Genomic DNA, 26,380 nt, shown 5'->3' on the forward strand with positions numbered 1-26,380 from the left:
AAAACTGTCGTACATTTCCGCATTAATGAATATTCGACAGTTTAGAGTCGTCACTTAAAAGTCTAAACATTAACGACTGTTGAGGGTCGTCAATGAATTTTTTTAATACCCTGACGATTTTTCATAACCTGGAAAAGTTGCAGGTTTGAGTCGTCATTTTTGGTGTCAATACATTGACGACTTTCTAGAGTCGTTGGGGTATACATCCCTCGATATTGACGACTCTTTCTCTGTGTTGTGACATACATCCAATCCATGAGAGAATTTAAGATAATCTTACCATCAATACAATCATCTTTGTTGCTTGAACCTTCCCCAACATCATTTCCCCTACTTGAATTACTCACTTCTAAAAACCATAAATTTTCCTCTAAAACCTCCTCTTCTTCTCAACTCAAACAACAAAAAAAAAAAAAAAAAAAAAAAAAATTGATACTAAAATCTGAGTTTAATCTAACGTAATCTAACCACACTAATTAACTTAACTTAATTAAATTTTAATACTAATCATTCAGGAACAGTTTAGCCATTTAAAAATATTTTGGTTAACGGATGACTCAATTTGAGTTTTAATGACCTTTTCTGTACTCTAGTGGGAGGCCCCTAATTGTTTTTTGGGGCCCCAATTAAACTAGGTAAATTAGGCTTGCTTCAAAAAAAAAAATAAAAAAAAAAATAAATTAGGCAAAATCCAAATAAATAGAATAAAATTAATTCTTCCTTCATTAGTTCAATCTTAATTAGGGGAAAAAATGAAAAATAATTTCATTTAATTTTGTCTTCCACCTCTTAACATTCCTAAAATTAGCTATCTGGTTAAAACTTAACCATGCTTAAGTTCAAACCATGGTAAACAAATATGTATTGTAGAGTTAAAATTTAACCATGGTTAAATTGAACCCATGATGAATAAATAAATAATTTTAGGTCATGGTTTAAGAGAAGAAAATCCTTACTTAAAAATCAAGGTATTCTCATATTCTTTTTTCATAATAATTCTTTTTTTGATCTAGTAATTCAGAATTTTGTGGGGTTTTGACAAAAAAGTCCTATATTTGGGATTTGGACTTAGGTTCAAAAATAGGGCTAAAACAATTTCCGTCTCATGATTTTTTGTACTTTGATGGCGGCTCTGAGATTGATTTAAATTGTGAAACAGAGATGGGTAATTTTTTTATCTTTTCTTTTTTGCTTTGTAATTTTACTGATTAAATTAATGAACTAATGAACATGATCATGCGTACAATTTAGGGTTTCAGTCTTCGCTACTGAAACTTGAAAATTCATTGGTGAAACCCTGAGTTCATGGAATTGGTTTTTGTAGATCTATGGTCATATTTAGAAGTGGGACTTGTTGAATTTTTTTTCTTTTCTGATAGACGTTTTTTCAAACAGTTGGGGTTGCACCTTGTTTGTGTCGAAATAGTATTGTTGTGTTGGTGTTGATGTTTGTGTTTGGTTTGAAGAACTATTTGGTTGCAGTGAAACTGTTTTGGAGTTTTACAGGTGCTGGGTGTGTCTGAATTGTTTTTGTTGCAATGTGGTGGTGGGGGATTTGGTGTCATGCTTGAGATGTACAATTGACTAGACTGAATTTTGTTGTAGACTTGTAGTTCATGTATTGTTCTTAGTTTGGTTGTTGAGTTCTGTAATTGAGTATTTCAAATTGTCGTTATTTTACGCGGTTCGTTGATTTTATCAACGGTTTCGTAGTTCAACGGTATTTTGAAATTGGATTAACAGCTTCCCAGTTTCCGTTTCTGTTGTGCATTTCAGTACCAAAGTAGGGGTTTACGGAACTGTTTGTGTCTTGCATTTATGAATTTTCCATTTTGATGGATTGATACTAGTTTTACTGGCAATTTAGTTCCCACTGATTAGATTGAACTGATTTAGACTTCTAGTTCATGTGTTGTTGTTAGTTTGGTTGTTGAGTTTTTCAAATTGTCGTTATTTTACGCGGTTCATTGTTTTTATCGACAGTTTCGTAGTTCAATGGTATTTTGAAATTGGATCGAAACCTTCCGAGTTTCTTTTTCTGTTGTGCATTTTAGTTCTGTATAATTTTGCGGGAAGTGGTATGCAGTATCAAGACCCATCTATAAGTTTTCTATATAGGAGTGGGTTACCAAAATAGGGGTTAGGGAAGTGTTTGTGTCAAGCATTTATGAATTTTTCTATTTTGATGGATTGATACTCTACTTTTAATGGGGATTTATTTCCCGTTGATGCCATATGTTATTCAAGGAGTTAATTCTTTTTTTTTCTTCTCTTTATACTAGGACATGGGCAAGTTAAGAGTTAAGTCACTGCTGGAAGTATGAGGAGTTTATGTCATGTGGAATTGGTTAATGGTGATTCAGTTCTTCGTAACATAAAGTCGGCCAGTTTCCCCGCAGCTCTTACAAAAAAGGAAAAGAAATTTAAGGATTAAATAGGAAATAGACAGCAGACCGTGAAAGACAATGGAGTGTAACCGAGATGAGGCCAATAGGGCAAAAGAAATCGCAGAGAGAAAGTTTACAGCTAGAGATGTGGTTGGTGCTAAGAAGTTTGCATTAAAAGCGCAAAATTTGTTCCCTGGCCTCGAGGGTATTTCACAGATGCTATCGACACTTGATGTGCACCTCTCTGGGGAGATTAAAATAGGCGACGAAGCAGATTGGTATGGGATTCTAGGTGTGAATCCCAAGGCTGATGATGATACAGTCAGGAAAAAGTACCGTAAACTGGCTCTGATGCTCCACCCCGACAAGAACAAGTCAATTGGAGCCGAAGGAGCGTTTAAGCTCATCTCAGAAGCGTGGAGTTTACTGTCTGATAAAACCAAAAGAATCATGTATGATCAGAGGAGATCTTTGAAAACATCCCAGCAAAAGGTCCCATCGGCAAGTGGAGTTTCTTCGGCGACTCCACCTGGTGCAAACGGCTTTCATAATTTCCCCAACCCTTCTTCCAATGTTAAGGCTCATAAGACGACTACTAAAGCAGCTCCAGCTCCAGCTCCAGCTCCGGCTCCGGCTCCTGCACCGCCTCGTCATTCAAAACCCAATACATTCTGGACTGCTTGCCATAGATGCAAGATGCAGTACGAGTATCTGCGGGTTTATCAAAATCACAAACTCCTTTGTCCCAATTGTCATGAACCCTTTTTGGCAGTAGAAACGCAGGCCCCACCAGTAAATGCTTCTAATGCATCTGGCCATTGGCAGCCTCCTAAGCAACGTCAGAACTCCAATCATAATTCAAACAAGAGTTCTGGTGGATCAGGGAGGAAATCATCTTCTTCTGCTGCTAATATGGGATCAGATCCATCCAATCAATCAAAATGGAGTCCCTTTTCTGGAACAGCTAGTGGTGGAAGTGCTACTGCCTCGGCTGCTGCTGCTGCCCAAGCTGCAAGTGTGGTTCAGCAGGCATATGAAAAAGTCAAAAGAGAGCGTGAGGAGGCTCAAGCAGCAGGCCGAAGACAAGAAGCCCTTCGGAAGAAGAACAGCCATGGTTCAAAGAGGACAGCTAGCAATTCTGGTGCTGGTACTCACGACATGAAAGCTAAGAGGAGGAGGAATGGAGATGAAAATGTAGGGAAGCAAACAGCATCAGGAGCTGGCATGGCTAGTGGGTCAGGAATTATGCGCAATTTCTTAGAGAAGGATCGAGCTAATAGTTTGCCTAACAGCACAAGGGACTTGTCGCAGCTTGAGCTCAGGAATATGCTGATAGAAAAGGCTAGGCGGCAAATTTGTAAGAAGTTAGATGAATGCAAGTCAGCTGCTGCAGGCATGGCTACAGAGAAAGAGAAAGGAAAGCCAGAAGTCATTAAAGATCGGAAGAAAGAGGGAGAGGAAGTGAAAGAAACGGCTAGTGTAGAAGTTGACGCCAGTGATCAGAGCAAGGGTGTTGAATCTGTGGATGTCAAGAAATTATCATCAAATGGATCACCCTCTATTGATACAGATAGTGTTGTTTCTGAAACTGTAGCTCGTAATACCATGTCAATTACAGTTCCAGATCCGGATTTTCACGACTTCGACAGGGATAGATGTGAAAAATGTTTTGGAACTAACCAAGTTTGGGCTGCATATGATGATGATGACGGAATGCCTCGCTACTACGCAATTATTCACAAAGTGATTTCTGTAAATCCATTTAAAATGCGGATAAGCTGGCTCAATTCCAAAACCAACACTGAATTGGGCCCATTAAATTGGACTGGTTCTGGATTTTCCAAAACCTGTGGAGATTTCAGGGTTGGTAAACATGAGTTTAATAGCTCACTCAATTCTTTCTCGCATAAAGTTAAATGGACTAAAGGTCCGCGCGGGGTGGTCATTATATTTCCTAAAAAGGGTGATGTGTGGGCTGTATATCGTAACTGGTCCCCTGACTGGAATGAGCTTACCCCAGATGAAGTTATACATAAGTATGATATGGTGGAGGTACTCGAGGATTATACGGAGGATCAAGGTGTGGTTGTTATACCTTTAGTCAAGGTTGCTGGTTTCAAGACAGTTTTTCATAGGCACTTGAACACCAGGGAAGTCAGGAATATCCACAGAGAAGAGATGTTCCGGTTCTCTCATCAAGTTCCGTCTTGCTTACTTACAGGTTCAGAAGCGCCAGGCGCTCCAAAAGGTTGCCGGGAGCTGGACCCTGCTGCTACTCCTGTGGAACTTCTACAGATAGTAACAGAAGCCAAAGAAGAAATGGTGGATACTGCTGAAGAAGAGACTAAGGCAAAACACAGAGAAGTGGATGTTGTGGAGATTGTTGAAGAAGAGATCACAGTTGATACAAAAGAGAAGATGGTTCCTGCAGGAGAAAATGAGGAAAATGTTGTGGAGATTGTTAAAGAGGAGATGATGATGGAAGCTAAGGAGAAAATGATAATAGAAGATTCTAAGGAAAGTGATGTTATGGAGATTGTTGATGAAGACATAGAGCTACCTGAGGAGGAGGATGTTATGGAGATTGTTGAAGACGAGATAATGATTTTAGAAGGTGAAGGTCGTAAGACTAAAGACTATAATTCAAGCAGAAACAGAATGATCAGATCATTGTTTGAACAGGAAGAAGATACTGTCGAGATAGCTGTAGAAGAAATGATGGAGGAAGTTAAGGAGAGAGAAATTATAGATGAAGAAGAAGAACCCATGGAAGAAGATTCTGTTGAGATTCCTGATGTAGGGGAGCCTAAGGAGGAAAAAGTTTCTAAGAATGCAGAAAAACAGAGGGCAGGAGACGATATAGAAGGTACAATAAAAGAAACTGGGGAGGAGATTGTGAAGAATGTTTCTGATCAGCTTGTAAAAAATAATGAAAAGCTGAAGGATGCAAAGACCGGTGAAGAGGTAACCCCTGAACCCAAGGACAAACAGAGCATGAAGAACCGTGAACAACAAGGAGTGTCAGAAGCTCAGGAAGAGATGGAGCAGGTCAGATTGCGGTCAAGTGAAGAGATGGCTCAAAGTTCTGTAGTATAGAATGGAGAAGGATAAGATATGGTTAAGAAAGTGAATATGTTGGATCTATGTGCATCAGACATGGATAGGTGAACAACTTCTCTATTAAGAAGTATCTGAACCCTTCTGATACTTTCTGGGTTATCCATTGCTGTTTGATGCTGGGATTGCAATATTGCAGAGCAGCAAGTTACTTTTGCTGGTAACCTGTCTTGATTTTAAGCAATCACACTGACAACCTGAGGATGTTAGTGATTGGGACATTGAATGATTCTTGGTTGTTTGAATATCTCTAAGGAATGTGACTGATTCTAAGGAATTCTGTAGCAGTCGTGGTGGACTTCTTCGAATATCTATAAAGGTGAGGATTGACTCATATCGCTTTGCCACAAGGAGTATGTTTGATTGATAGTAACCCCATACAAGTATAACTGCAATTTACTGCTAGTCAACTAATAATACCCTTTCGCTCATGTATCTTCAGAAATATTGTATCAACCTTGTCGAAATTTTCTTCTTCTTTTTGTTCAGATGGTGAGGCAAACCCGTCTTCATATTGTTTCATTTATAGTTTCGTTTATATTCTTGTTGGCTCTTCTTTCAAACAGAAAAAGGATGCCAATGTTGTAGATGATAACATAAGTTGATGATATTCGCATATTGCTCCATTCATTCTCTTCATATTTTTCTTCTTTTTCGTTCGTGTTTAAGATTGTGTGTAATTCTAGTCGTTTCAGTCTTGCTTCTGTTCTTACATATTTTTGTTGCATCTCTTTTTCTTTAATAGTATACACTTTTCTTGCTTCCTTTCTTACACATTTTTGTTGCATCTCCTTTTCTTTAGTAGTATATATACTTTTAAGTCGCTCTGCAGGACTTTGAGGCCTTTTCTTTAGTAGTGTATATATATCGCTCTGCAGGACTTTGCTGTTGCTAAGAGCTCTCGTGCGCAAGCCACCATATGAAATTATGGGATCACTGAGAGCTTAAATATATAACGGGCTCTTGGATCAGACCCTACAGCTGAGATATGAGGTGCAACATATCCCTGGCACGAGGTTTTTACTGATTGCAGCTCAACTGGAATACAGTTTGGTCAGTCCTGGCTAGGCGTTGTCAGGATGATTGGGTCTTCGATTTCACCAACTAGGCAGGGTACTGGTGGAATGCAAGTTCCAGGTAGTTCCTCAACCAAATGGAAGCAGACTCGTTGACAATCTAATCTAGACTGTTGATTTCTTACTAAAACTCGAGTGTCGGGGTCATATTAGATATCCACCCCTTCTTGCTAGCTAGAGGTCAAAAGAAGAAAAGACCGCAGGATAAGGTATATGATGTGTTGGGGACCAATGGATGCAAAAAGCCGATAAAACCTCGGAATCTCGCAACAGTGTGCAAGATAAGGTATTTGAATCAAAAGCTAATCCAGACCCTTCAAAGAAAGTATTTGATACAGACAACCGGCATGAGAATCTGCACCTTATCTCGCTTACACTGTTTTTCCCTGCTTTTACACCTTTAAATATCTCTCAACATTTTCTGAACTACTCAATATTAGTTACAATCTAATTCAAATTCAGCGCAATCCAAAAACCCAATCTCAGAAAAGCTTTTGAGCTCATTTTGAGAAGAGGAAGAAACATGGAGAGCAACACAAACAGCAGCAACAGCCAACAAGGTCAGCCATCACCATTTCCACCACAAGCACCATTTCATCATCTCTTGCAACAGCAGCAACAACAGCTTCAAATGTTCTGGACTTACCAAAGACAAGAGATTGAACAAGTGAATGATTTCAAGAACCACCAACTTCCTTTAGCTAGAATCAAGAAGATCATGAAAGCGGATGAAGATGTCCGCATGATATCAGCTGAAGCACCAATCTTATTTGCAAAAGCTTGTGAACTTTTCATACTTGAGCTCACTATAAGATCCTGGCTTCACGCCGAGGAAAACAAGCGTCGGACACTTCAGAAGAATGATATTGCAGCTGCAATTACTCGTACTGATATTTTCGATTTCTTAGTTGATATTGTACCCAGGGAAGAGATGAAAGAGGAAGCAGGGTTGGGGCTTATGGGAGGTGCTACTGCTAGCGGAGTCCCTTATTATTACCCTCCAGTTGGGCAGACCGCACCAGGCGTTATGATGGGCCGACCAGCAATGCCTGGTATGGATCCGAATATGTATGTTCATCAACCGTCACAGGCGTGGCAATCAGTTTGGCAATCAGATGAAGGGCCGTATGGAAATATCGGTGGCACAACCGGGCAAGCAGCCAATATGGATGAGCAGGGGTATGTGGATCAACAAACTTCCGACTCTTAGTTATTAGATAACCCAAAAAATGCAAAAAATTTAACTGAAATGTTAGGTGTTTGGTTGTCTAGTCAATTGGGTTCTGGAAAGTGTGTAGAGGTAACATTGTTTTTTGCGCATTCAATCCAAACATGCTAATTTTATATGATATTATTTCCTTTCAATCCGTTTAAGTTTGAAATTTTGATACTTGGGCATTTTTTATTATATAGAGTTTCAATTGTTTCTGAAAACAATTTCTACAATCGGTAATTTAATATGTAGACAAATTACGATCTCTGGTCATGGATATCAACACGCAATAATTCAGTAAACATGTCTAATAAAGATGAAACTTTTGTGCTCATATGAGAAACTTGGAAAGCTGAGAGCCATAAAGGTTTTATGCCAACTTCTTTCTCCCAAAAGTCACTTAAAGTTTTCGTAGCTTACCAAGCAAAGTCGGTATTCACTTAAGTATGTTATATGTGTTAGAGCAATGCTTGGTTGAACCCACAAGTTTTGCTATCTCAATCGTGTTGTCAATGTTACATGATCAGAACTATATCTTGACTTCGATCTAGTCTACTAAGTCAAATCTCGGACTAGGTTAGAATTTAGTAGTTGAGTACCAGACATCATCCTGAAGATCGACAAAGACATTTGGAGAACTTCTGTATAAGGTATGTGAAGACTGAACCATTATATTTTACTTACTACCTTACTATTCTATCTGTTGAGATGATGCCGTATGGCTTCTAGTAGATTTACAAAGAAGAAGTTTCGAGTCAAGCTTGTCTTGTTAAAAATCTCGAAATATGACTTAGCAAAGATGTTCGACGATCCTTAAACAATATTAGTTCTAAACAATTTATTGTTTGAATTAATTTGTGGATCAATTGAAAATTTCCCATGCAAATGATTTTATCACGTGGGAATGTTTCAAACATCATAAGAGAGAAATATTAAACTATATGATATTTGTGCTCAGGGTAGGTTGGAACCAGTTCCCAAACCATAGATATCTGAGTTTCAGAAATATAGCAAGGTCGACGAACCAGTTCGCAAACCATGAGTTCAGTTGGGGACAGTTCACGAACCGTCGACGATCCTTAAACAATATTAGTTCTAAGCAATTTATTGTTTGAATTAATTTGTGGATCAATTGAAAATTTTCCATGCAAATGATTTTATCACGTGGGAATGTTTCAAACATCATAAGAGAGAAATATTAAACTTTCCGATGTTTCTGCTCAGGGTAGGTTGAAACCCGTTCGCAAACAATAGATATATGAGTTTCAGAAATACAACAAGGTTGATGAACCAGCTCGCAAACCATTAATTCAGTTGGGAACAGTTCACGAATCGTTGTGAACTGAATTTTGAAGTTGGTATTATATGCTAGCAGTTGACTCGGTTCGTGAACCGTTGCACCCTGGATGGTGAACAAGCCTAATGGTTTACGAAACGTTATACCAACCGTCCCAGTAGATTTTAGCAGATGCTCAAAGACTTATTTTTATGTTTAGCATTGCTAGAACTATCTCAAACACTTCTAAGACTTCATTGATCACTCAAACACTCATGTGCACACATCATGATTAAATTATGAGGTGTTTAAATGAACATCACATTGCTTGTAGTTCTTTGACATACTTGCCATACCAAACAATCATTATACACGGTTCCAGAACAGGTTTTTAGTGATACTCTTCTATTATATTTTCAAGACCTAAAAGTGTTTGCTTGATTCTCAAGTTATCTTTGCTTGAATTCTAAGCAACATCTAGTCTTTGAAAACTAAAAATAGAGATGCTCTTTAAACTGGGAAAATCAATCCCCGACACTTTGTGTCCTAGTTGATTTTAGAGTCATCCTCTATAGACCTAGGTTTTCTCTGAGAAACATAATTAGGTTTACGACTAAAACACTTCTTTTTGGGGATTCGTGAAGCCAGGTCCAATTATCTTTACCTCAATAGCTCGTGAACCCTGATCTTCTTTTTTTGTTATCGAGGTTTTTCGTAATCTCTTTCAGGCAAGATATATAGTAATCACAAAGTTCTCTTTGTCTCAGACTTTATGATTCCTCAATATAGATATCTGAAAACAAATATTAGATGATCTACTGAATATTTTTCTTGAGAGGTGGTTAAGAGTCTAGGCTGCTCTTAGGGAGTCGTAATTTCCAAATTTGTGAGGTTTCCTAGCTTTGTCTATTGCAAATAGATTTCTTCATCTTTATCTTTGATCTAAACGAAAATCAAATAGGCTTCTAAGTTAGAGGGAGATTGGTATCAAAAGTCTTCACTTGGGTTGAAGCAACTCTTAGTTGTCAAGGACGTCAGCTAAGGGAATCAATTGTGTAGAGCCTTGCGAGGTTCAAGAGACGTAAGGAACGCGAGTATAACTGAAACGCTTGGAGGGTGGATTCATCTCAACTACATTCCATTCGAAGTCTGATAGTAGGCTAGTGTCCATAGCGACTTAATACAGTTTGGTGTTCACATCTGGATGAGCTCCCTGGTTTTTTCTGCTATTGTGGTTTCTTCGTTAACAAAACTTCTGGTGTCTTGTGTTTTTCCTTTTCCGCATTATATTGTTTATCTTTATAATTGGATTTATGCAAGTTGCAAGTATTCAATCTTAGTAGATACGTCCATCCAAATGTGACCAATTCCGAGACTCGTTTCTTGTAAAATTTGTAAAGATAGATAACAAGTTTAATTAGTTGGAAGAATTCCGATCGATTGGATTATTTGGATACGACAAGATTGATTTTTGAGATTGTCCAGGTACTCTTCTTAATAATCAGGTTCACAGAATCTTGTCTATGTACATACTGGTTGAGAAGAGGTTAGAGATATAAACACCATATACATATTATCAAAGATCATTCAGTTGGTCTACCTGCAATTGTATTAGGTTTTGTCTACACAGATTGCTGAACGAAAAAGTTGGTGGTATACTTGGTATCACTGCGTTTTCAATATGCCAAGGAAATGATTTTGGCACGAACTATATTAATGATCTAACGACAATTTTGTTTCTAATTACCTTTTTCTGCATGGTAAATTAGTCTCCGGATGAGTTCGTAGATCATTAGGTCTGGGTGTTAATATCCATAAATTTTACCGTCATGCATCTATTTTACAACTCAAATTTGTGTTCAGTTTGGTCCCTAACCATTTATAAACATTTTCTTACGGTAATTAAAGTTTATTTCCTTAGCTTGCAAAATTTATGATCTTCTCATAACTTGACTAAGGAGTGCTAGAAATATACCATGCCATATAAAAACCTCTGTTAGATAATGATTAATATTTTGAAGCTGGGTGTCTGCGAATTGACACTTTGGTAGCTAAACGTGGAAAAACTGATAATGGTCATTCTTTGCATAGTACGTACAAATAAACATGGAATTTACAGTTGGAACTCCATTAATTATACTCGATTGTTTAATAATCCCTCTAAAGTAATATAATTCTCTGATCTCAATTATGCTTACAAAAGCTAAAGTTAATTCGTTAAATTTATAATTTTGTTTAATTAATTTATAGAGTTTTAACTGTAATTGCAAGGGTACTGAATTCTGCATCGTTAGATAAATGGTGCTAAAATTGTCAAATTTAAAAGAAGGTGCTAAATTAGACATTGACATCGTTAGATAAATGCATTTGTCGTATCATGGTTAATTCTTGTACAAATTAATTCATTAATAGTTTGTGAAATTAGCTTGTGTGGTACCCTTTATATTAAATGGACAAATACTCCAATCCATACCAAAACTCAATAATTAACAACAAGTTTTTTACGAAGACAATACTATAGTCTAATTTCACGTTGTTATTTCTTAAAAATGTTGGATGAAGTTTTTTGTCATTATTAGTTAACCAGGTAATGAATCTAGTTTCGGCATGGCTAGTGATAAGTGCATAATTTTCTATATTTTTTTTTTATTAATTTCATGCTTGTATTTTCTATGTTTCTTTCATATTAGGTAGAATCATCCAAAAGAAGCGAAAAGAGTGCTGAAACGGATATAAATGTGACATAGACTAAGGATCAAAAGGAACTCGACCAAATTCAAAAGTATTCGGCTCTATGTTGTAAACAATAAAGATATGAAAATAACGCAAAAAGAATGAGGTCATTCTGAGTTCATATGCAAAAGTTATGTGCAAAACAGTTTGGGGATCAAGTAGGAACCGATCCTACCTCAAAAAAGTGACAAAAATACTTTCCAAAATTGGATTTCTTAGTTCTGAAGTTTTCCAAAACCCTAATATTCTTAGGGGTATTCAAAGAGACTTCCAAATACTTTTCAAGAGAGTTCCGAGACGTGTTTTATCAAGATCCGAAATGGAGATAAGAAGATAAAGAGCGAAAGCTAGGGTTTTGGGTTCTTCCTACCGAGTCTAGTTCTCTTTGGTTATTGCTTATGTATATCATGGGTTCCACTAAGTCCATGAGTATCTAAACTCCTATTTGATTGAGGATGAATTCTAAGTTTTAAACATGATTTGATTTAATATATGAATCTAGTTTTATTTTTTCATATGATTATCATTTGTTTCAACGAAACTGATCCCTTGATCCTATGATTATCATTTGTTTCTCATGTATTACAGTTACACTTCATATTATTATGATTGATTGATTAATTTAGGAGGCCTACAAAACTGATCCCTTGATTGATCTATTTCTAGTAACGCGTTAGGATATCCGTAATTTTTGAATAACCCTAATACAAGTAGAAAACGTAAGACCTGCAGAGGAGCAATCGTGTGTAGAAACAATATTAGTAAGTGAACCGATCATACTGAGTTTAACTGCTAGTACTAAACCTAGATGCATAAAGCATTCGTCTGAATTACATCTTGTAAACAAAATCCGATGTAAATTTTCAACTCAAAGAGCCTGTCCTTTAAGAAATAGTACACCAAAAATATGACAGACTTTAGGACGGACTGTATTTGTCCTATAACACCATTTTCGACAGATTTTGTCTGTCTTAAATTCCATGTTTTGGACTAGTGTGGTTCAGATGGATAGAGTCTGATAGCTAAGCATACATGTTATTCGATGCTATTAGGAATCTTGGGGGGTAGCTAAGCATACTTGTTACCCTACGGTTGGTGATAATATATGATTTATGACGAATATATAAATATATTACTTTCTTGAATGTTTGGTAACGAAGAAGTATTCCTCGATTATACTTCTCATTCTTGATTACATCTTGATTTAATTGCTTTATTATTTACTTTGCTTTATATTCAACCTATAAACAAAACCCCCCATTTGTGATCTTTGATAACTAAAAACTCACTGCTCCATTATATTACCAGTTAATTGTGTGGAGATAAGTGATTTAATTTGTTGCACTCACGACAAGCGTCGGCTAGTTGAACCAATTAATGTTCTTTGTTCGAATCTTCTAAATTATCATGTAAGAGCAAGTCTTATTATATATGAATTTTAAATTAAAATTTAGTGAAACTTCAGCGTTTAGAATCATTACTAAGAGCAAGTCTTTGAGGGGAAAATCTTCCAAATCATTGAGTGACTTTCCGCGAAATTTTAAATCCATAAGTTCTCAAACTTGAACGGTCAAAAAAGTAAAATCACGTGACTAAATGTTCTAAACCTGTCACAAAAGGAAAGTCAAGTGACCACATGCTCTAAACCTGTCAGAATGAGCGACAATAAAGTTGATGCTGATGTAGGTGGTATTCCAAGGCTTCTAGCGCTGAGACCTCGAAAATTTCCTTGGAAATAGGCTATTCTAAAAGTAATCTGGAAGCAGAGGATTTACACCTTCCACATGTCATGGATGAAAGTTGAATATGAACACGTAAAATTAAAATTTGTTCTAAGAGAGATTTTGGAGGTATTTTAAGAGATTATATTTTGGAGGTATTTTGGAGATTTTGGATATGAACACCACTATAAAGGGAATTATATTTTTCTAGTCATGGGTAAAAAAATTGAATGTTATACCATAACTTGGTGAAGGATAAGATTAATTAGCTATTCTTCTTCCTAAGCTTGTGGAGGTGCATATCCGAATTGAAAGTTACAACATGACTAGGTTAAGGATAAGAGTACTAAAGTGCTTACCGGAATCTGAATTTCGATCTACCTTAGCGTGTTTGCTATTCCTAAAGACACGATTGGTTCAAAAGAACCATACTTAATTAAGGTATTTGACCGGTGGCATAACCGTTCAATCCATATGTGTTTTGCACTAGTTGTGACAGGTGGAAAAGAACATTTAACATAGGTGCTAAATATCAATGCCATAAACTTCATTCTATTTATTGTTTTTGATTGATGTTTGGGGTATTGACTCTATGTAACCTTTGATTCTTTTGGTTATGTTTACATTCTTCTTACTGTTAATTATGTTTCAAATTAAGTGGAAACTAAACCTTTCCGTAATAATAATGATTTTAAAGTATATACAAATTTTGTCAAAGGGAAATGTTTGGAACCCCTGAGTCATGAACATTAATGGGAAATCACACTGAAACAGATTTTTCCATAGTTGCTGATGAGATATCATGTTATTTATAAGATTGCAATATTGTACCTCCTGCAGACGAATGAGGAATCTCAATTTCACATCAAGAAGTAAAATCGATCATTGAGAAAACAATGAGCCCATCAAGGAGGAATTTGAGCTTATAACTCAATGATACATTATGAGCATATAAAATTTTATATAATACAACTATTTTGATGACTTTTTTAGGCATGTATATGGTAAATTGTGTTATCTCCTTGTTGAAATCGACCATAAAGCCTTTTGAGTTATGCAATATTAAAACATGAAGATAATTATGCGGGAAAACAAATAATACTTCAAATGAATGAATTTTAGGGAGATTATGAATAATGTATTTCAAAGCTCACGAATTTACAAGGAGAAAACTAATACTTTTCATTATAAGATTATTTCTAGAGAACAATTTTGTATAAGACATAAAGTTTTTTTTTTTTTTTGAATTTCGTCTTGTAATATTTTTCGATAAATTACGTTTTCTTTTGGTAGGTCATTTTGTTATAATGTTTTTCCATGTGGCACAGTTGATATTAGAAATTTGGCCACAAGGGAAGGAACTTCAAGTTAATGGATATCGTATGGAGCCATATAATTAACAATTTACTTGTGAGGTCGTGGAGAAAATCAGGATAACTAAAACACTCCCTCTGAAAGAGTTGCAGAGAGTTTGATTTTGCGCTGAGAACTTTAGACAAAGCACTACACAGGAGGAACCTCATTAGTATCATATTTATATCTTTGTTCATTATTTTATTTATCACTTTTTCAAAGCATTGTAGGTAGGGCTGAACATGGTTTCGGTTTTCCACTGGAATCTAATATTTCATTATGATATTTTCCCTCTTTCTCTTTCTCCTTCTCTCAGTCGCCTCCCTTCTCCACCCCTAACTACAGCAGCCACTACTGCTACTATCGGGAGTAACTAAATTAAGATATATTATATGTCTTCTTTTGATCTCTAGATTTAGAGTAAGCTTAACTATTCTTGATTTATTTTATTTATTTTTTTTGTATGTAAATTTGTGTAAACCAATACTATCGGTAGCTACGATTTTTTTATCTGTAAATTTGTGTATTTTTTTTGTTTGAGTCGTTTGACATAATTATTGGTTAACCAAAAATCACTGGGACAAACCAAACCGGCTGGAACCATTTGAAAACCGAACCGATGGTAATGGATTGGTTTGGTTTAGATTTTTAGAAACCGATAGTATTGGTTTCGGTTTTGGTTTGGCTAGAAATCGAACCAAAACCGACCATGAACAACCCTAATTGTAGGAATTTCTTATCTTAAATTTTGTTTTGGAAGATTCAACTTTATATTTAGGATAATGCAAAATTTTAAGTACTGTATGAGGACCAATTAAGCACATAGATTAGTGTTTAATTATAGGGAACTTTCAAATTTTTGCATAAAAACTCCGATTTCTTCATAATTTATAACTATTCAGGATGACATTAAACTTTTTAGGTATTGATGACGAATCTTTAGACTATATGGATTGGCTATCTAATAGATGATTCACTCATGTTAAATTGATTAGATCAGGTGTTCGCCAAAGCTAACATGACCGTTGATGAGTAATTAAAAAAAACTTTTGAAATTTTTATTATATTATGCACAATCCTTGATTCTTAATGTAATCACTTGTTTTATTTCTATTAGCGCATCATTAACTTGATACACCGGCCAATGTCATTATTTTTATCGTAAAAACCTTCATTTTGTAGAAGTCGTGTCGGACTTTCTGGTGCTTGAAATCAACGATCAAGTGTTACATATATTTTTTCCAGAATTCCCATACTCAGCAATGCTAAACATATATGAAAAATTAATCTTTAAGCATCTGTTAAAGTTTTACTAGGATTATTGGTGAAACATTTTGTGAACCATAAGGCATAGTTCACGAGTCAGGGTGCAAGGATTTGCCGATCCCATTCGGCTCGAAACTCAGATGGATGCGGTTTGTGAACCTGGTTCGCCAACTGTTAGACTTTTACACCAATATTAAAAACTCTGATCACCACGGTTCGTGAACTATCCTGTTTTGAACTTACGGGATGTGAACTGGTTCCCCAACCTTACTGTATTCCAGAAACTCATATATCTGTGATTTGCGAGATGGTTCACCAACCTACACTGAGTCGAAATTACAGTAGTTCTGAATTTGTCTCTTTTGATAATTGAAACATTTCCAGATGATAAAATCATTTCTTGGGCAATTTTCAAATGATCCACAAATTAATTCTTGAACAGTAAATTGTTTCGAACTAATATTGTTAAGAACCTTTGAACATCCAATGCTTGAATCGTATTTCGAGATGTTTAACAAGACAAGCTTGACTCGAAATTTCTTCTTTGCAACAAATCTACTAGAAGTGATATGACATAGTCTCAAATAAATAGAATGGTGAGATAGTGAGTGAATGGTTCAATCCACAAACCTTGTTGATGAAGTTCTCCAAATGTATCCGTCGATCTTCAATCTTCGAGGCCGCCAAATTCTAAACCTAGTCCTAGACTTGACTCAGTAGTTAGTAGACTAGCTAATTGTTAATCTGCAACATTACATATAACTTAATATATTGTTTACTCTTTAAAGTAAAGGGTGTTTGAATATCAGTTTAAAAAATAAGAAGTCAGAAGTAAAAAAAGAAAATTGCTTTTATAAAATGTCAACCTGCTTTTTGCTTCCAGAAAATATTATGAAAAGTTCCGACTTAACTTCTTACTTGATATCCACACACAAAAAAAAATGGAAATTGTTTTATTTTATGCAAAGTATGAGTCTTTGAGTAGCTTTCAGACAAGGAAAAGGATGACCGATCAACGTGACTTACACGACCACCATAACGTGAAACCGTAGGAGTGTGCCCATATTAAAAAAAGAAAAAACGACAAAGGCGGTGGTTTTTATTACGACAGATTTTTAGTTTAATTCCCTATTAAATAAGTTCACGTTTTCCTTCTTTCACATAAAGAAGAGGAAGAAGTAAACAAAACAAAAAAAAAAACCTAAAAAAAAAACAAAATCAAACGTTTTCTTTCTCAATTCCCCATCTTCTTCAGATCTCAGCAAATAACAATGGTGAGATTCTTATACCTAATCTTTCGATCCCCTTCTCTCAGTTGTGTTTTTATTTTTTTTCGAATTTCAATTCTGTTCCTAAACGTGAGGTTATAGGATTGAAAATCTGGTTTGATATATTTTGGATCTGTTCGATCTTGTGATTAGTTTTGAAGTTTCACATTAGACTGGTTTTAGATCTGTTGGATTTTACGGAATTAATGCCCCAATTTAGCTTCGTTAGCTCTATTCCTGTGATTGAAATTATTTGAATGCCAAGATTTTGATTGCTGATTCTTATCAATATTAACGTTTTTGAGATTATTCTGTGATTGATTTTTGTTTTTCATTTTTTATGATTAGTTGCAGGATAACAAAATGTACTTGTTTTTTCTCTCTGTTTGATGCTTTCTTTTGTGATAAGGATTAATTATTTGGGGACGTAGAGAGTACTTGTTAAGGGTTGGTTACATATGCGTAATTGACATGCATATACTTCTACTTGAGGTGGTCACATTGCTATTTTGATTTGGCATTTAGACTAAAGGAATCCGCATGGATTGTGGTTTGTTGAGTTGGTTTATGATTAGTTTTTTGATCAAACACTATCTTCGTTTTTGTTTTCAGTGATGTAGTGGTGCGGTTCAAACTCATAGGTTAAAGACATTTTAATCTTCTATTAGTGGTGGAGTTGTAAGCTTAGGTGTAGATTTGAGCATAAGGACGGATTACTAAATGTACTTCTTGTTCCCGTCTGTTTTGATGCTTTGTTTGTGAATTGGATACTTGTTTTTGCTATAGTTGATATTTGTATGCACTTGACCTGGATTTTTGCTGTAGTTGATACTTGTTTTTGCTATAGTTGATATTTGTATGCACTTGATTGAAACCTTTTTATGTAGTGTGGTTTGAGCTCAAGCCTTTGGACAAAAGTTTGAAATGTACCTGTTTTTCTCTCTATTTGATGCTTAATGATTCTTTTGTGAATAAGGATTAGTTATTTAGGGACGTAGGGAGTACTTGTTTAGGGTTGTAATTGATTTCGTATGCGTAATTGACATGCATATCCTTCTACTTGAGGTGGTTACGTTGCCATTTGTGCTTTGACATTGATATTAAAGTAATCCAAATGAATTTTGGTTTGTTGAATTGGGATATGATTAGGTTTTCGATCAAAGACTATCCTTGCTTTGGTTTTCAGTGATTTCAGTAGTGCCATTCAAACTCATAGGGTAAAGACATTTTATTCTTTTATTAGTGGTGGAGTTGTAATGATCATTAAATCTTACCAGAATTAGGTGTAGATTTGAGCATAAGGACGGATTACGAAATTTACATCTTGTTCCCATCTGTTTTGATGCTTCGTTTGTGAATTGGATACTTGTTTTTGCTGTAATTTATTTTTGTATGCACTTGACCTGAGTTTCCTTATCCACATTGCATGTGTAGACAACTTCAAGGCGTCTAGCAGATAGGAAGGTGGAGAGATTTGAGAAGAATATTACTAAGAGAGGATTTGTGCCTGAGACAACTGTCAAGAAAGGAAATGATTATCCTGTTGGACCCATTGTGCTTGGGTTTTTCGTCTTTGTCGTCATTGGATCATGTAAGCGTCTAATTTCCTTTTCTTTCTTTCTAATTTATTATTATTAATATTTTGGAGAAACCCTAGGTATTTCCATATCAAAGTTTCGCATTATCATATTCTTGTGTTAGTTTGTGGTGTATCTGTCTGTGCAACTCCTTTGTCAAAGCTGTAAACTTTAGATGTTTGAGATATCCTTAATGATAATTGAAGACAACTAACTTTGTTATATATTTGCTCAATGTGAATCACGGTATTTTGGAAACCAAAAGCTCAACATCTTTTTATTGTCTGTCTAACAAGAATAGTTACTTAATCTGGCCTATCTTAGTTAGGCATGAGGACTAATGTCATCTTATAATCTCCTTTGCAGCTCTATTTCAAATAATTCGAACTGCAACAACTGGAGGGATGGCTTAAGCGATTATGGGAGGGTACTCACTTAGAAGTCGAAAAGTTCTAGGATTTTGTTTTTCTAATCTAAAGTGAATGTAAACATTATAATAGACTTTCACATGGTTTTTCATGTCTGTAGAACAATATTCTGGCAACTAATTATCTAAATAAATAAATGGCATAGTTTTCTCTCTCATTTAAGATTGTCTTGGTTTCTATCCACCGAATGCCCACTTTTGATTATTTTTTTTGTATTAGTGTTCTTGCGTTATAGGAAAAAATGTAGTAGGCCTTTTAGAGATTCTCAAGTGGATTCGGTCTTTTGCAGTTTCCTTCGAGAATTAGTTCGCATATGTTTCAAATATCTTATAGACTTATACCCAGGTCAGGGCTGTTTGGTAATCATTATTTTAATGGATTATCAGTCCATACCATTATGCAGATTATAATGGATTATGTATATGTTTGGTAATCACTATAATAATTAATTATTTTAATCATAACTGATAAAATCCATTGTTCCCGCAAACAGAAAAAAAGTTTTGTTAAAAATTTATTATAGGAGTAATCAATTATTTTTTCCAACAAACTCAAGTTGAATTTTTTCTTCTTATTTTTTCAAAACTATCAAAAGAGAGACATAAAAACTACACAAGACTAAGAAAAACTTAATATCATTGTTCTTTTCTCTCCTTTTTGAGATCATCATTCTAAGATAATCAATTATTTGGAAAATTTTATTTTAAAAATGATTATATCAAAATCATTTATCAATTTATGATGATTTATAATCATAAATTTTACCAAACAAGGCTTTCTAGTAATTCTAGAAGTGGTTTACAAGCAAAAGAATTTCTCTTCCAGTTTTTCTAGAAGTGGTTCACAAACAAAAGAATTTCTTTCCTAGTACTAGAAGTGATTTCCTAATCTAGAAGTAAAACTTAGGAGTCCTATTCCTAGAAGATTGTAAAGATATGGGAGTTTCCACAGTGGTGCTAACTTATAAATGTGCAAGTGAACACCTACCCGTAGGTTCGGAGAAATAGAGAAAGAACACTAGGTGGAATGGTGCTAACCTATAAATGTGCAAGTGAACACCTGTAGGGTCAGAGAAATAGTGGAAGAACACTAGGTAGACAAAAGAAAAGAAGGGTATAACCCCTAGGGAAGAAGATACCGAGAAGGAAAACGTTGCAATACTCTTTCAAACAAAACAATAATGTTTAGGGTTTTTATTGCAATCTTTTAGGTTTGTCATTCTACTTTCGTAGATATTTTCTTTGATCATATTGGGGGCTGAAATTGATCAAATGGTAGATGGTTTTAAAGCAGTGTTTCCAACGGTGGATTAAAGGGTTTCTATCCAAGGGTAATGAAGTTTACCATTAGATCTTAGATTCTTAATATTGATATCATCGTCATAATCCTCAAATCCACAAAAAAAAACAGGATATGGATGCTAAGATGGAGATTTTAAAAGAATTGCATCTTACACCTTCCAAACAAACAGATAATTCCGAGTCAACCTCGAGTACGGAAAAACAATTAGGGTTCATAGATAATTCGCGATTCAAAGTGGAGCCAAGAATTGAAATCCCAATATACAATGAGGATTTAAACCAAAAGAAACTGAATGCGTTGCTGGCGAGTTTCTTAGAACTAAATAAATAAATTAACATAATAACGTAGACAAATCGAGTTTGGATTACAACAAATTGTAATTCTATAAACAATTGGTTATAAATGCGACAAAAAATACCATAAAAAACCTGTTTAGTAAATACAATCTAATAGCCTATTTAAACTACAAATGGTAAATCTACGGAGGAACAAAGCGTAAGTTTTACTAAACTTAGAGTTGATGGTCATGCTCGTATTTGGTTACAAGCATACATGCCAGGTTCGGAAACTCCAGTGACTACTTGAAATAAATTTACAATGTTTATTTAAAAATCGGTTCTACCCAATTAGCAATAAAGAGTGATTACGCGAGTAAGGGTAATTCTTGCAGAAAGTGAAAGTCTGCAAGAATACACTACTGAATTTCGCAACAAGCTATAGCAGTGAACGTGAATATAAGAGATTCTGAAACTATTGAGAAGTATAAAGGAGGATTAGATTTTGCTATATACATATAGAACTGTCATTATTCCCAATAGTTGATATTGACGATGATTGCAAGAAAGCCATGTATATCGAGATAAGAACCAACCTTTTAGAGCAAAATAATCGAGAACTGGAGTTCTGAGAGCTTCCCAAATCGACGAAATGAAAAATTATGTAGTACCAAACAAAGACGACCAATTATGCTACAACTTTAAAAATGGTCGATACCCTAAAAAAGGATGTTGGAAATTTCATCTGAATTTGTGACATCATGGAGGAAAGACGACAAGCAAACTGCCGCAAACATATACAACGAAAAAGATGAAGAAAAATAAGAAGATGAGGTAATCAACGGATCGCTTGATCTCGACATCAAAGTTATGAGTAAATAGGATAGTCAGCTTTCACACATATTTGTTGATAAATTCCTCGTAGATATCGCTTTTGTTCTTCAGTATTCAATCTTAAAGGTCAATTGTTGAATTCTAATACTCAAATACCATGCTTTATTCCTAGTCAGGGACTGGATTTAGTATACTATAAAATTAAGATATGATTTTGATCAAATAAATTTGACAACAAGATTGTCATACCAAAAGTTGTAAGTTCCACCGAGCAATGCTCTGACAATAGGTTTTTTATAACTTTATAACGGTGTTATCCAAAAATATTATTTAACTTCCTTGTATGTTGCTCCTTATACATCCTTATACGTCATGTTTTCTTTTTTTGAAAACTTAATTTCTTCTCAATGTCTATTATTTACTTGGAAATATATAGAAAATGGTAGGTCAATGATGGTCCGTTTTGAAATCCAACATTATAATTATTACCGATATACAAATATTATGCTTTTAATAACTCACTGTACGAAAAAAAGAAATAACTATAGAGAGAAAAAATGATTTTTTTTATTAGCTTGAAGTATTAATTATCAAGCTGAAAACCCTTCAAAATCTTACTTTACCCATTTCTAGGGCTTTATTTTCCACAACATTCGAAATATTCACCAAACATCTCTACATCACCCTTGCTCTATGCTACTTTTATGATTAACTTCACAATTTAAAAAAGATACAATAACAACTGATCAGACCTATATCTTGTGTCTTTTTCTTGTTTTTCATTTCCTTCCAATATTTTGATTTGAGGGTTCTAATTTCGAGAATATTTATTTTTGTTTCCAGAAAATTGTATTTTTGTCAACCTATAAATTAAGGATAGTATCAAGAATAAAATATGGAAAATCTTTCTATACTTGTTGCTATATGGGGTTATGATTACTGGGACCACGATTATCTCCATAAAAAATAAAATACATTAATTCCTACTTATAGTCTTAGCGATTTAATTCTCAATGTTGAAGAAAGAGCCATATTGGGTGAACCCTCTAACAACATAAATAAATAACATTTGAAGTCAATAAGAATCAACGCGGGTTTGTATGCATCGATTGCTGGGTTCGATACGTAGTTAACCCAATCGTTCGTGAATTGCGAACAGTTGCGCATAAGTTTTTTTTTTGTTGGTTGTCTGCTAGGTAATTTGAATTTTTCATTTAGTTTTGTAAGTCAAATGCAAAGCCTTGTGGTTAAAACATGCTCGCATTTTTTTTTCAAAAGAGAAACCACAGGCTTTCTCCTTCGGATTTGTCTTACATCCTCGCTGAAAGTTTAGCTGAACAAAAGAAGCCTGCTAGTATCTGTTTCACATTATTATACAATAGATCCAAGACCCAAAAGTTAAATATGTTAAAAAATACAATAGCGGTGGAGTGGGTATGAAAGATGTCCTTACCAAATCTAAAATGTGAATCAAATCCAAAACATACACAATAAGATTTGGAGGTGGGGATTATAATCAAATTAAAGGTGGTGCGTTAGTTTGTGCGGCTGTGATGTCAGGAATGAAGACAACGCTTATTAAAGTAGATCTTGAGAAACATCCACATTTTGTGTTTAACTATGACAATGAAGAGACTATGAATGTTTCGAAGGATCTCCGTATAAACATTATAGTGCTACGAGACTTCTACAAAATATCAAAGATATACGTCGTATCAAGTATCTTAAAAGATCTGATAACTGTAGTATGACCTTTGAGAGATATGTATATATATATTCACTTCTGATTTCTCACATAGACTTTGTTTCTCATAGAACATCTCAAAAAAGGATCTATGTAAAAATGATCCAAGGACTTCCCCATTCTTTAGGAGATACAAGTGCAACTTTTATTCATGCAATCTGCGACATATATAGAAATAGAAAAGAAAGAACATTAGTGTTAATTAAGTTGAAATACTTGTTACTGTGATGAAACATTTGTAAACTTGGAACAAAAATTTCTACACTCACAAGCCTATAACATGCACAAATATGTAAGTATAAAATCTGAGTTCACTTGGACAACGTCTCAAACATATTTTTGCGTAATAATGCAAACCTCTTATGGTTTGAACATGTTATACTGAATTGAAAACAATAGTAAGTATTCTTTAACCTTTGTTAGAACTGATGTTTGTCTATTAGTATTTTGACTTTTCCATTTACTTTTGCGCTTTCGCTTGATTCTTCTTATTGGGGTAAAATCCTTGAAGTTTCTCTAACATCTTTCTGTATTCTCTAAAAATATATTTATGTAACACACATTTTATTTATCTTGGTGATAATATTGTTTCCGTATATTCCTGGTTACCTAAATTATCTTTATCTATTGGTTATCATAAAGTTCTTACCCATATGTAAATATAAGTTTCATATCGTATTTGAAACATACGTCACAATAAAATCACTTTTTTTCTTTTAGTTTCTTTAACTTCTTTTATCGTTTCTTTTTATTTTCTTTCAAAATTTATTTTGTATTTTATTTTATTTATCAACAACATCAGCGTGAATATTATAGATTTTTGATAAAGGGAAAGCTAATTTGTTTATGGGGAAAGCTGACTTTTAGTCAATATAAAATGAGTTGGGGGTAAATAGTAGATGTGTATATATGCGTTAGCCTTCCTATTTGTTACTATGTATATCATTAACTCCAATGTTTTCTTTTGATACTTCTTCCTCTAAAGTCAAAAACATTTTTGCAATCGCCATTTTTCTATTCCAACTTATTTGATTTTCTCTAGTTAGCTAGAATTCTTCTCTAGTTAAAATAATAGCATCATATTGTTGATTGTTTGGCATGATCATTCCAAATCACCAACAGTATACTTTCATAGAAATCACGTCAAATAAGAAGAAAACACTCTTTCTACATCTCGTTGGAGGTCCGAAGAAAAACCGAGAGAAATCAATTGGAAATGGCACCGAAAGAAGACAGATCAATTACCATCTTCCAATCGGACCAAACCCGCCAAACCAAGGAAAGCAAAAAGAGATAGTGAATCAACATGGTTTTGTTAATCAAGAAAGTTACGATAAGCTTATTTCTGAAGCACCTTGTTTGATCAAGAAAGGTATGATAAGATTATTTATGAAGCACCTAAAATCAAGCTTATTCCTCCTTCAGTCTTGTATGACAGGCTCAGGATTAATGGATCCCTAGCTTATAGGGAAATCAAAAAGTTTAATCTAGATGGTGTCAGCTGATTCCAGCCAGCAGATTTACACCAGAGCCACCAACATTTGCAAGACCACCAAGAAATGGCCAAGCTAAATGCACCAGGAAACACATTCTGAGATCTACATGTTCTTTATTAGTTTGATTTTTGTTGTTCTTTGATGGAATAGTACATAGGCTGTGAGAGTTACATTTTCAACCACCTGGACACACTTCAAAATCTTTGCATCCATCATCATCACTAACTATGTTAAAGATTCATGATTAAACGTGACCAACATACCGTGTTTCTTGAATATAATCATGAACTGCTTTACAACAACTAATTTATTAGGACCTCATTGATTAACCAAGGATTCAAGATGGGGAAAATCAAACGGTAATTGATTTTAAGTTTCGTAGAAGATGAAAACATTATTGTGGAATGCTTGACAGGTGAAATCTTTAGGTGCCGATAATTTCAAGTAGTTTTTTAATTCCATCCTATTTCAAATCTGCTTGACTGAAAGTCAGCTTTCCCCTTAATTATTTCGGCTTTCCCTATAACAAAAATCATATTATACTATTCGGTTATGCGTTAAATACGCCCCATCTGTTTTTGAAGATGAGGCTACACATATCCTTCTAGTTGGCCTTTAATCCACTAAGATTTAACATGCAAACGCAACCTTATGAAATCAATTTTGCGTTTTATAATGTGGACAGTTTTATAATATTTTTTCAAAGTAAATAATGTGGACAACCTTATAAAATCAATACACATGATGTATTTGCAACCTCATAAACTAGTACAAAAGATATTTAGTTTTCATACAAGAAATAAAGATGACAAGTTTGAATTTTTATGTTTTCATTTTAAAGTTAATGTATTTAGTATTTAAAAAACATGGAAGATTATACCATTTGTTATGGTAAATTTTATTATTCAACGATAAATGAACCACTAGAATCCATTATATACAATCCCTTTTAATATCGAGATTTCAATATTAATTGCCTGGATGATTATTTGGATATTGTGCACCAACTTAATTACAATTATCTATTTTGGGATATTTAGAAAAAATATTACATTAGTAAATAAACGAGAAACCCTACTTTCATAGTTGGTAGTTGAAGGTGTAATAAAATCTTCACTCCTACTCAGAACCCTAGATATGATTTTAATAGATCCATTTTAGTAGATTCCAGTTTCTATCTGTCCGTAAATTTTGGGTACACATTATCATATCAAGGAATCATCATTTTTCATCTTTTTTCTTTACGTGATCTTCTTTGATGACACTGATTCGAGTCCTCAATGTTGCTGAGAAGCCATCAGCGGCAATAAAGAT

The 26,380-nt window shown here is 34.5% G+C and overlaps 3 protein-coding genes across 3 annotated transcripts; all 3 read left to right on the plus strand.

Moving 5' to 3' along the window:
- The first annotated feature begins 956 nt into the window (after window positions 1–956).
- Window positions 957–6,154, plus strand: LOC113281058. Its single transcript, XM_026529700.1, has 2 exons — window positions 957–1,165; window positions 2,283–6,154. Exon 2 carries the CDS (start codon window positions 2,466–2,468, stop codon window positions 5,481–5,483), a length of 3,018 nt encoding a protein of 1,005 aa, XP_026385485.1. The 5' UTR covers window positions 957–1,165; window positions 2,283–2,465; the 3' UTR covers window positions 5,484–6,154.
- Window positions 6,155–6,677: 523 nt separating this feature from the next.
- LOC113281059 (nuclear transcription factor Y subunit C-1-like) lies at window positions 6,678–7,970 on the plus strand. The gene has a single exon (XM_026529701.1). It carries the CDS (start codon window positions 7,104–7,106, stop codon window positions 7,788–7,790), a length of 687 nt encoding a protein of 228 aa, XP_026385486.1. The 5' UTR covers window positions 6,678–7,103; the 3' UTR covers window positions 7,791–7,970.
- Window positions 7,971–17,257: 9,287 nt separating this feature from the next.
- LOC113281060 (stress-associated endoplasmic reticulum protein 2-like) lies at window positions 17,258–19,572 on the plus strand. The gene is made up of 3 exons (XM_026529702.1): window positions 17,258–17,416; window positions 18,845–19,001; window positions 19,354–19,572. Exons 1-3 carry the CDS (start codon window positions 17,414–17,416, stop codon window positions 19,398–19,400), a joined length of 207 nt encoding a protein of 68 aa, XP_026385487.1. The 5' UTR covers window positions 17,258–17,413; the 3' UTR covers window positions 19,401–19,572.
- Window positions 19,573–26,380: the final 6,808 nt, after the last annotated feature.

Source organism: Papaver somniferum, chromosome 5, assembly GCF_003573695.1.
Source record: "Papaver somniferum cultivar HN1 chromosome 5, ASM357369v1, whole genome shotgun sequence".
Lineage (NCBI taxonomy): Eukaryota > Viridiplantae > Streptophyta > Magnoliopsida > Ranunculales > Papaveraceae > Papaver > Papaver somniferum.